This window comes from Rhododendron vialii, chromosome 3a, assembly GCF_030253575.1.
Source record: "Rhododendron vialii isolate Sample 1 chromosome 3a, ASM3025357v1".
Taxonomy (NCBI): domain Eukaryota; kingdom Viridiplantae; phylum Streptophyta; class Magnoliopsida; order Ericales; family Ericaceae; genus Rhododendron; species Rhododendron vialii.
This window is the reverse complement of record NC_080559.1, coordinates 9,370,086-9,381,507: the sequence shown is the minus strand read 5'-3', so window position 1 is coordinate 9,381,507 and position 11,422 is coordinate 9,370,086. Positions and strand designations below refer to the sequence as shown.

Genomic DNA, 11,422 nt, shown 5'->3' with positions numbered 1-11,422 from the left:
CACTAGGGTTTTTATTTGCGAAACTGATGACACACACTTCTCTCCCGCTGTTTCTTGGCGGCGTTTCTCAGACCATCGAGTACTCTCTCTCTCTCTCTCTCTCTCTCTCTCTCTCTCTCTCTCATTTTCGAGTTTGGATCGCATTTTACACCTTATGTTTTTTTTTTTTTTTTGTCAAACCTCTCATATATTTATTCGATGTTGTGGACAGGTAGTTCCCATCGAAACCATTAATCTTTCGCCATGAGGTACTTCGTCTACTCCTAAATTTCTAATCATTTTGGTTTCAAATTTGATGGGTTTTTTTTTTTTTAAAAATATGTTCTTGCTGTTATGTTTGGGATTGTAATTAACTGAGGTTTGGCTTCAGTATTTTTCTTAATTGTTTGCTAGCTTAATTTCAGACGTATATTTGTGAGTCCGAACTACGTGTACCTAAATACATAGGCTATCTATGTGGCAATGCCCAACTTTGAATTGGGTCAATGTGATTTCCCTAAGTCTACATGCATAACTCTCGACGAGAACTCCAGATACAACTGTGTTTAGAGTATGCATTGGACGACTCCGAACGCAGTTTTGTTTGGAGTTTTGGTTGAGAGTTGTGTAAGTACCATTCGTCATGTGATTTAAGTGTTATATATACTATCATGTCCAGAATCAATTGGGTGCCAATCCAAAATTTGAATTGGGTCAATGTGATTTAAACAACTGATAATTGTGTTTTTCCCCCCACTGCAAATCCAAAATTTGATTAAGCCCCACTTAACAACCACTCCAGTCTTTGACTCCGATCTATACCAAATTGAGTGTTACTCAAAATTCAGAATCCTATTTTGTGTGCTAAGCTTTAAATTTACGATTATGCCATTAATGATGTCATGCTTCCCTTTGGTACCCCGGGGAAACGTTGTACCATGAAGGAAGGCTGAAAAGAACCCTCTTTATCCCGACGGGAACAAGAGTAACAATATAGTTTATAATGCTACAGCAGTGGATATAGTAAGCAAAATCATATGAAAAGGAAAAGGGCGGCACAAAATAACCATAGAGGATGCATCAATGAAGCTGAAATTATGGTTAGATTTGAGTTTTCCCAGTTGGACATTTATCGAATTGAAGATTTTGTGTTATCTACTTAAATGAGTAATAAGCTTTTTTTGCTTTGTTTTACATCATATGTGTCCTGGTAATTCTTTGTACTTAGTGTAGTCCGTGTCCACAATGCGTTACCATCAGATCATATGTTGCCAGAGCTGCTTAATTTTCAATTAAACTCTGTGGTTTCTGAGAATCATTTCGTATACCTAGCAGGCTTCATGTGTTGCCTTCTGCATGATGGCATTTCCTTGTTTGTGTCTATTTAATTGTCGACTAGGTTTTTCAAATTTTCTAAAAAGCTTGCTGCTTGTTTATCATGATGACCTGTGCATTTTGTTTGGGCTCGTACTTTTCTGATGGGTTTATTTTTATCATATGTATATGGTCATCATCCTGCGGTAATTTTATTTGTGATGATATAAAGAATGAAGCTTGTCCAAATCTAGTTTGGTCTGATTGTGTGATATGATCTTCTGTGTATTTTTTGGCTTGCAGTAAGCTACAAAGCGATGCTGTAAGGGAAGCCATCTCCCAGATTGTTGCAGAGGTGAAGGAAAAGAAGCGTAACTTTGTTGAGACCATTGAGCTCCAAATTGGTTTGAAGAATTATGATCCGCAGAAAGATAAGCGTTTTAGTGGTTCTGTGAGGTTGCCGCACATCCCTCGTCCTAAGATGAAGGTCTGCATGCTTGGTGATGCTCAACACGTAGAAGAGGTATGTTGAACCCGTTGATTACTAGTGGGGCACAGTTGTCAGAATTCACGATTCGATTTGCGATTCAAGCAAAAATGATACGAATCTATAGGTGAAGCAAGGAATATATAAAATTGTTGGTGAATAATCCATAGTTAAAAACTTAAGATAGAGGATACATATCTTACGACTTGTATCCCTCCTTCGAAAACTGTAGGTATCCCACCCCGTATCCCTTTTGCATAGAAATCTCACGATAGAGTGACATATCTACGCGTATCCCAGTTTTGTACATATCCTGCAATTACTCACTGAGAAAAATTGGAGCTTATTTTCCGATGTGGAAATCCAAACGCATTTTAAGTCGTCTGATCTAATTATGGCGACCTTCAAACCATATCAAGGAAACTGATCAACGTCTATTCCTTCGGATCAAATAGAAGAAACAACCATACTATGTTCGTGTTTCACATGAAGGATATAAGGGCTCTTCTTTTCTTTCCATGGCGAAGGCAAAGAAAGCTTCAATGTGATATACCCCCACTTGGGAGACTTGGAATTTTGCATCCTAAAAACTTCTTTCATATATGCAATAGATTTTTGGTTTGTTAGAACTTGGAAGATTAGATATAAGTTATAACTATTTTAGAACTGTATATGAACTCTTGTTTACAACTTAACATATCTTACATCTCCAGATACCATGCATAAAATGAAATAAACGATATACTATACGTATCCAGATTTGAAAGCATTGGGTGAATTGTACGGTTCGCGGTTCAATTCACGATTTCATTTATGATCCACGCAAAAACGATACGAATCTATGGGTGAATCAAGGGTTAATGTCCTTTTGAAACCAGACTGGTTTAATGTGCATTGTTAGATAAATAATTACTGTTTGTCAACAATAATTACCGGATAGACACCGATTAGCACACGGACATCTTGTATGGGATGAACTTCTTTGTTTAATTCTTTCTTTTTTCCTCAACAGGCAGAGAAGATAGGATTGGACTACATGGATGTCGAAGGACTAAAGAAGCTTAACAAGAACAAGAAACTGGTCAAGAAGCTTGCCAAAAAGTACCATGCCTTCCTAGCATCTGAAGCTGTTATCAAGCAGATCCCTCGTCTCTTGGGCCCTGGTTTGAACAAAGCAGGCAAGTGCTTGATTTTATTACCATCCTTTTGTTGCTTCTGTAAAATTGAATCTTCGGGCCGGTTTTGATGCACTGGTAGGCCTGATCATAGTTGAGTATGTGGTCGTGAATTGTGATTGCATGTGATATTTGGCAATAAGCTGAACTAGTTTGCTAGCTATCAAAATTGATGTGTCGTGATTAAAATTTGATGTGTTTGTTGTTTTACTCTATTGACCTGTTTATCAATCGATCTGTTAGCTTGTCTCTGCTTTGTATGTGCTTATTTTGGTGGTGATCTCTGTATTCAGAAGTATTACTCTTCCTCCTACACTCAGAAGTGTCTGAACGTCATAGTACTTGCGTAGTTAAGTTGGATATGAATTTGCTGTCAGGACCACACTCCCACTTCCAAGCTTGTTGTCTTGGAGGCGCTTCAAATATTTGTACATTTATATATTGTATTTTGTTGACATTCTGATTCTGCATTTCAGGAAAGTTTCCAACGTTGGTGACTCATCAGGAATCCCTTGAGTCAAAAGTTAATGAAACAAAAGCAACTGTGAAGTTTCAACTCAAGAAGGTTCTGTGTATGGGTGTTGCTGTCGGCAACTGCGGTATGGAGGACAAACAGATCTTCCAGAATGTTCAGATGAGTGTAAACTTTCTTGTGTCGTTGCTGAAGAAGAATTGGCAAAATGTGAGTTGAACCTCAACACGTAAACTGAACACTTTGTTTGTAAAGTTATCTGCTGATTAAAAAAACTAAAGACTTTTCAACTGAAATTTAAATGGATAGCCTGGCCTCTTTAAGTGAACTTTGTATTATGAACTTGCTGTTGGAAAACTATTTCACTGGAAAACAAGGAAGTAGCCCGAATTTTAATGTCATGACTTTTGACTGCTTCATCTTAAATTTTAGTAGTTTGTTTCTTTATCATTCAGCAACGAACATCCATTGTTATTATCTTTATATTTGAAAATTTTCCGTGTACACTTTTTCTGTCACATATCTACTTTAGATTTTTTTTTAATCAATTTTGTCATTGTTTATTTGTTGCGATTTTGTTTTCTGAAAACTAGGTGAGGTGCTTGTACCTGAAGAGTACCATGGGAAGGCCAGTCCGCATCTTTTAAGTGGTTATATACTTGTGGAAGCTGCATAGTGAGTGTAGGCGCAGCCAAGACTTTACAGTTTTCTGGGTTTCTCAGATAGTCTTTTTGTTTTTCAGTTTTCTGGGATATCTTTGTTGTCTGAAAGTGGTCAATTCTGTGACTTCAATTCTAGTTGTGCTTCTTTTGGTGGTTGAGAAAGATGGAAGTATCACCGCGCTTGGTTTTATTTCTTATGTTCGTGGTGTGAATTGCTCCAACTTAAACTTCCTACACATTGACAGTGTTTCTGCCTTGGTCTAGTGAACTAGAGGGCTCTGGCAGTGTTTGGATTTCGGATTTCTTTTAAGGAAAACAGAAGATACGGGATTCTACTTAATTGTTAGGTTAGGATGCCTTTTGCCTTCCAAAGAGTATTTCAGGATGTTAAAGGAGCCTTTCAAAATATTAAGGTAGTTGGCAGAATTCAGTTACTAAGGACTGCTTACATGAAGTAGGAATCACAGAGTTGGCTTCTGAGATTGGGCTATCCTAGGCACGACACGTCCTAAACTCATAAAATTTCCAGCGTATGATCGTCTTCAGTTTTTGGTCCATGTCATGTACTGCAAATCCACATAAATTTTAACAAGAATAATCTACTTCGTGTATTTTCACATGCACCAGTGGGATCATTGTATGTATCTCATAAAGAGGAATTTGAATTGATCAAACATCACCCTTTTATTTCTAGTCTGGAATAATTTTTCAAAAAGGCGTACGATAATATGGTTGGATATGAGACTAACAAATACAAAGAACAAAATTTGCAAAAATATAAGACATCTCCACAGTTGCCCCATTTAAGCCAATGGTCTCTTGGTCGCGCTGATGGATAGAGAAGGAATTTGGCAGTCGATATCGGCCGCACAAAAGTCTACTTAACCATGAAAGAACTTTTACAGCTACAGCCACCAACTGCACTTGGATTAGTAGCTACCTGCAGATCAACAGGACCTATTAACTTCATTGCACAAGGACCAGAGTTGCCTTCGGGAAATTCATTAGTGAAAACAAAAGTTACAGCACGAAACTAAAAATCCACCGCACATGAGCAGTTGCCTCTTGCAAAACACCAGCAACAACAAACATATAAATGCATCGGCGAGGGAGGTAATGCAGCGGTCCCAATAGAAAATTGCATGCAGGTAAGGGATAAGCTGCCTATGGTGGTTCCCAATTGATGTCATCTTCAACAATAAGCAATCACCTAAGGGAGTAGACTAGGTTCAAAAAGCAGCGATCTTAAGAGCAAGGTCTATCATCACTCCCACATCTAGAGCCGAAGAAATCCAAACTTACCCTGCTGGAGTCACCTAATTTAACTTTAGGACTTAAACAGCTCAACTAGGGAGGCACAAATCATTAACACAAGAATCAAATTTTCTTGGCCAAAGCATCATCCACATAGGTCATATGACGCGTATACTAAAATTGGAATCTAATTTCTTGAACTGAGACTTCAATCCACTTTAACCATCCAGAAAACAGTCAATATCAAGATTAAAGAATATAATTAATGGAAAACTACCAATGTAAAGGGAAAAGTGTTCAGCATGAACGCAAATCTTTATGTAACAGTAGAACTTTTGACCTTAAGGGTTTCTGTTCGAGTAACTAAAAGTCAGAAATGTGATCGTCGAAGTCTGAATCAGAAAGATAAGATACAGTAGCTGTATGCCAAGCCACTGTTGGAGATATCACAGAGCAAAGGGGCATGTTGAACTAAATACTACTTAAATTAGAAGGCTTAATTGCATGAACACCCCCTTAACTATCACTTTTTGGCAACTTCACCCCTTTAACTATCAAACTGCCCAACTACACCCCCTTAACTACCAAATTCGAGCAACTTCACTCCCTCCCCCATTTTCCGTTTAAAAAATGGACGGACTGAAAGAAAATGACCAATGTACCCCAAAGTTTAAAAAAAATAGTTTCAATAGGAGTTGGTCGTGAGAGGGGGCGCTAGGTTTAGGTCAGGTGGTGTAGAGGGAGGAAAGAGATTGTGCAAAGAGAAGAGAAGATCTGGTGTGGAGGAGAGAGAGAGGGGGGGTATAATTTGGTGTAGAGGAGAGGAGAAAGAGAGGGTGTTGTATAACACCCCAAAAGGGCATTTTGGTATGTTGAATTAATTTTCCATCCAACTTTGCAATTTTCCATCCAAATTCCTAAAAGAATTGGACGGAAAATGGGGGAGGGGGTGAAGTTGCTCGAATTTGTTAGTTAAGGGGGTGTAGTTGGGGAGTTTGGTAGTTAAGGGGGTGAAGTTGCCAAAAACTAATGGTTAAGGGGGTGTTCTTGCAATTAAGCCAAATTAGAATCCTATTGCTCATTGGACCACTTCAAATGTTGAGGTGAAATATCTGGTTTGGAGAATCAAGCCAATAAGCTGAAACACAACTTATTGGGTACTCCAGGAGTTCCATGTAGCATCGCTTATGTAGTCTCCAGAACAATTTCTCAGAACACACGCTATGCAGGACCTGTCCCCTAACAACTAAACAAGAGTGATTGTTGATATCTCAGCCGTAAAATCTGGCCCCATATGATTTGTTGGAGTACCATGCGGACATGGTACTCCAAGAGCGTCGACAAATTATCCAAATAAACAATCGTTAATAGCAGATACAAACAAAGGTTGATCAGTTGCCAAGTGGTTACTTAATCCTGATTCGGCCATCAAATGAATGTTAATCAACCAATAATCACCACTACAGCTGTTAACCCCGATAATGCAACTTGATATGTTTCTCAAATTTAGACGACAATATTAGACCCAAAAAGCTCAACAATTTAGCTTGCCCCCAGAACCGGTGGATTCTTATTTGGACGAAGCTGATTAACAACATTCAATGCTGAAATGTGTGCCACACATATTCTTTCTTCCTCCCTCCTAAACTACAAAAAAAAATGAGTTTTCTTTCCGATCACTAGTTTCTTTTCGATCACTCCTACGCTAAAATTCAAATCTGTGCTATAGCTTAAAATCAACATGCAAAATAGAATCTAATATTGCTTCATAACCTGTCATGCTCAGAAGTCAGTACTTTACTTAACTATTAGTATCTAAAATCAAAATTTCAATGCCTAATCAACAAAAGAAAAGTTTAAGGTATCTATCCTCAGTAAAGGGTTTAAGATCAACATACTATCAGCACCAACCACAAACACACAATAACCACCAGGTCCACCACCCATGGCAGAAAGTTGTAGGGTTAGGTATCCGTGTCTACAATGAAGGTATGGTAAAGGTTGATGAAATGGAGAGTACGGCGCAAAACCATATAAAAAGCCTATTCTCATGCCCATGCAACACTGTCCCGGATGCCAATCACAACACCAGAGAAGAAGCCCAACCTATTCAACACCTTTAACTTTCAAAATATAACTAGTAACTCAGGAACATTCATCAACTGATCAAACCCTGCTAAGTAACTATTCGAAATGATCGTAATCAAGTGGCATTATGCAAAAAAGCATTGTTAATGCCCTTGAACAATAAGAGAAACTCTAATATCATTTTGTACACTAAATCTGCACAGCATGGGTTTGGGTGGGTGGGTTCCACAACTTTGTAGACCCACCCATGTATGTATGGTGTGCACTGTGCGCAGGGACGGATTCAGGAATGTATCCTAGTGGGGGCAGCTGTTAATTATAATGACGAAAGTTTATTTTTTTAGTCAACCATAGTATGATTGTTCAAAATTATAGCATGCAATACTAATTACAAAAGTTTATAAAGTGTACTTTAAGTTAAATTAGGTAAAAATGAGCACAAAATCTCAGACACAATTTTTAAAGTATGTTTTAAATGAACATTAACAAATTTTAGAATGATCGAGTTAGTTTTGCTAATATCTTTATTTTAAAATATTTCTCCGAGACGGTTAAAAACAAAGAGAATCAAGAAAGAATAGCTCCAAATAGACAAACAGCTCGTAAAGTAACAAGTATAAATGCATCATATGATGAAATTAAGGCATAAAACTAATTCTATATGTGCATTTTCGGGATATATACAAGTGTGTATGTTTATAAATTAGCATACTGTCATAATTATGCTAATTTATACATAAATATTCTTTAAAAAATATTTTTATTTCGAGTGGGGGCATGCGTTCGAATGGGGGCACGTGCCCCCGCGTGCCTCCATGTCCGTCCGTCCCTGACTGTGCGGCTGTGCAGAGTTAGTGTACAAACTACAAAGTGAGTTGAACCTATCTTTTCCAAACAGTAAGCATAAGGCATGCATACCAGACAAGTTACAATGACATACCTGGAAAGCAGAACGGATCAACTCCTCAACATAATCAACAGTTGCACCTTTTACAAAGCCTAGTGAAATTTTATCGACCACCAATTTAACTCCATCTTTCTCAAAAATTCTACAAGGTTGAGGAATGATATCATAGTAAGTGGTAAATACAAATGAATCAAAGTTGCAAGATATACTAAATATCTTACTTCTCAACAGAAGCTAAGGTTGCAAGTGGACCGAGTACTCATGCACAACTTAGGCTTGGCAAATAGCGGGCCCAAGCACAGGTTGATGAACATCATTTGATGTCAGCAATGTATTGTGAGATTTAAGTTTCTTTTTCTTCATGTGTTGGTACAGATATATCTATATGCTATTCCATGCTTGGACTTTCTGTAAAGATCTGGTGTCATATCTAGGTGCGTAAATCATCTTCATTGTCACTTTTTCTTCAACCTTTTTGTGGTTCAGTAAATGATATCTCTAGCATTAGGCACCCTAGCATTAACTAGGAAGCTACAAGAAGCAGAAATAAGAAGACCTTCAGCAGATTTCATGGTAAGCAAACCAAGCTCTCAGTGAAGGCCAAGTACAGTGCAAACAAGCATTCTCCAGCTGGATTATAGACTGAGCTAAGCTTAAAGCTGGGGTCTGGCAGTTATTTTGAGTTGCAAGATTAGGGTTAACTTTTGGGTTCTCCCTCAAAGCTAATAAGTCTAAGTGACCTGCAGGGGTGCAGAGGATTAGGTATAGATTGGCTAATTGACAATTAAATATCTTGCTACAGGACAGGTCAGCATGCAACTCTTGCTTTGGGCACTGTCGTCCAACTTGACGACCAAATTTATGTCTCTTTTTTCTAGGCCTGCTTCTAGTCCGCTTCAGAAATTGATAGGGAAATCTTAAGGGACGGGTTAGGAAGGAGTTTACTTATCATCATCTGAACCCCCATTTTTTGAGCACTTCTAATGCCGTAACTTATGCAAAAAACAGCTGAGACTCAACTTGGTTCGGTTCATTTGCAAGTCTAACGGAAACTACATTTAGAAAGGCAGGTAAAAAAATCATCTGATCAGAAAGGAGGGTAAAAAAAAAACCTGTCATCTGAATCGGTTTTGTCATCAAGAGAGAAGTTGTACTGGAACCCAGAACATCCACCGGCTTCTATGCTAAGACGCAGCATTTTTTCCCGTCCCGAGGTTTCATCAGATTGCAGATCTTTCATTTTCTGCAAATTACTTCTGGAGTTAGCCCTACTGGATGCAGTCTTTACATGAAAATCAAAGCATCTCTGATGTCCAAACATTTGAAACACATAAATCATAAAGTTACCCCTTTCTCTAAAAGCTTAAGCTTTAAGACTGAGTTGGTGGTTATCAAATTAATATGGTATCGCAATAAATCCTTGTTCAAACCTCACCACCTACCAGATAATTACATATTTGCATGTCGTTAGGCCACCTATGTAGGAGAGCTTGGTTAGAGGGCGTGTTAAGGATATAACTCATGAAGTTACCCGTTCTCTAAGGGCTTAAGCTTTAGATGAGTTTGAGGTTATCAATTTAGTAGGGTATCACAGCAGGCAATAAATCATGAACCTCACCGCCTACTTGATAATTAAAAATTTTTGCACAGGTTTAGCCCACCTGTGGGGGTCGGAGGAGAGCCTGGCTACTCATGAGGTATCCGTGTTAAGGATATAAATCATAAAGTTACCCCATCTTGCTTACCCCCAAAAGTTTCCCAATCTCTTAACTTTTTAGACCAGTTGGTGGTTAATAATCTAATAGAACGCGCATGACTCGATAAATTATTTGGAACTATCTATGTGTTCATATATGCGACTGATTCATCTATGTTTTCATATATGAGACCGACACAGAGAACAGAAAGTACCCGAACGCAATTGTCAGTCATGTGGATTGCATCGAGCGACGGAGATGGAGACGGCAATTGATCCTCAAGCAGCGCAGAAGGAGAAGAGCTCAGGAGCCTCTGATTTTGACGAATTCGCGCCACAAACAGCGGCGTAATTCGACGAATCAACGATCTCGAAGACGACGACATGGCTCTTCCTTCATTTACCTTCCCTCCAAATCAATCAACAGTCAACACACACAAATATCTAACGTACGTACGTATGCCCGTTTGTATGGAAGTATAGACGGCGATTCCTCGAAAAGGGCTCCGAATTATCGAATCGAAGGCGGTGGATTTTTTTACGCCCTCTGGATGTTCGAAGAAATGATTCTACCGAAAATCCCTTCGCAGTCGGACTAAACAGGAAGGAACAAGAAACACACAAACCGTTGTGCGTGTTATCCACGTGACATGCTCCTGATCGCTGGAACATAGTAGCAATATTCACTCTTTTGCCCCAAAACTATGAAGTTTCGCTCTTATTTCCCATAAAAGCGAAACTTCATATTAATCAAGACTGTCTTAACTTAGGCCTATTTTAGCAAAAATAAGTCACTTAGTTCCTACTATTTTTTTTATCAAGTTTTTCAATATGTGGTTGAAATTATGTTAATGTCTCGAGAAGAAATGAAAGAGTAAAATGAATATATAAGAAATTTAGAAAAATAATTCCGGATTAAAAATTTAAAAGAACTTATTTGTTAACTTACTAGAATTCTTGATTTTCTTAAAAAAAATGAAAACAAACTTTTTCTCTAGTATAAGAGCATCTCGAGACCTGATTCATTTTTTACACACGTTTGGATAAAAATTTCTCTTTGGTTCATGTTTTGGATTGGAGGAGACAATGTATTTTGGCAAAAATAAGTCAAGTGGCCTATTTTTTTTTTTTTTTTGTCTTTATTCAAAAAAATTGAGTTGAATTATACTTTTTCAATTCCTAACGTTGATATGAATAAACAATTCACAAAAATTTAACGCAAAATTAATAAATGCGGGGGCAGAAGGTTTGAACCTATGGAAACGAAATAAAAATAATTTTTCCCGGTTTGGTTTGAGAGGAAACAAAAAGGAAAATAACAAAACAAAGAATAATTTTCGTCCCTACTTTCCTCCCCACTTTTCTTTCCTTTTTTTTTTTCTTATCTT

General features: G+C 37.9%; 2 protein-coding genes across 2 annotated transcripts; one reads left to right on the top strand and one right to left on the bottom strand.

The window, feature by feature from the left end:
* On the top strand, window positions 1-4,279 carry LOC131318901 (large ribosomal subunit protein uL1). The gene is made up of 6 exons (XM_058348940.1): window positions 1-79; window positions 212-248; window positions 1,597-1,816; window positions 2,793-2,958; window positions 3,432-3,637; window positions 4,021-4,279. The coding sequence occupies exons 2-6, from the start codon at window positions 244-246 to the stop codon at window positions 4,072-4,074; spliced, it is 651 nt and encodes a 216-aa protein (XP_058204923.1). The 5' UTR covers window positions 1-79; window positions 212-243; the 3' UTR covers window positions 4,075-4,279.
* Window positions 4,280-4,754: 475 nt separating this feature from the next.
* LOC131318903 (iron-sulfur assembly protein IscA-like 2, mitochondrial) lies at window positions 4,755-10,674 on the bottom strand. The gene is made up of 4 exons (XM_058348945.1): window positions 10,250-10,674; window positions 9,451-9,581; window positions 8,372-8,480; window positions 4,755-5,029 (listed from the first exon to the last, which is right to left on the bottom strand). Exons 1-4 carry the CDS (start codon window positions 10,418-10,420, stop codon window positions 4,967-4,969), a joined length of 474 nt encoding a protein of 157 aa, XP_058204928.1. The 5' UTR covers window positions 10,421-10,674; the 3' UTR covers window positions 4,755-4,966.
* Window positions 10,675-11,422: the final 748 nt, after the last annotated feature.

Coding starts and splice junctions, on each gene's coding strand:
- LOC131318901 (XM_058348940.1), top strand. Junction 1,817..2,792: donor ATGCTCAACACGTAGAAGAG/GTATGTTGAACC, acceptor TTTCCTCAACAG/GCAGAGAAGATAGGATTGGA. Junction 3,638..4,020: donor TGAAGAAGAATTGGCAAAAT/GTGAGTTGAACC, acceptor TCTGAAAACTAG/GTGAGGTGCTTGTACCTGAA.
- LOC131318903 (XM_058348945.1), bottom strand. CDS start 10,420: ATGTCGTCGTCTTCGAGATCGTTGATTCGTCGAATTACGCCGCTGTTT. Junction 9,582..10,249: donor TGACTGACAATTGCGTTCGG/GTACTTTCTGTT, acceptor AGTAATTTGCAG/AAAATGAAAGATCTGCAATC. Junction 8,481..9,450: donor AAAACCGATTCAGATGACAG/GTTTTTTTTTTA, acceptor TCAACCTTGTAG/AATTTTTGAGAAAGATGGAG.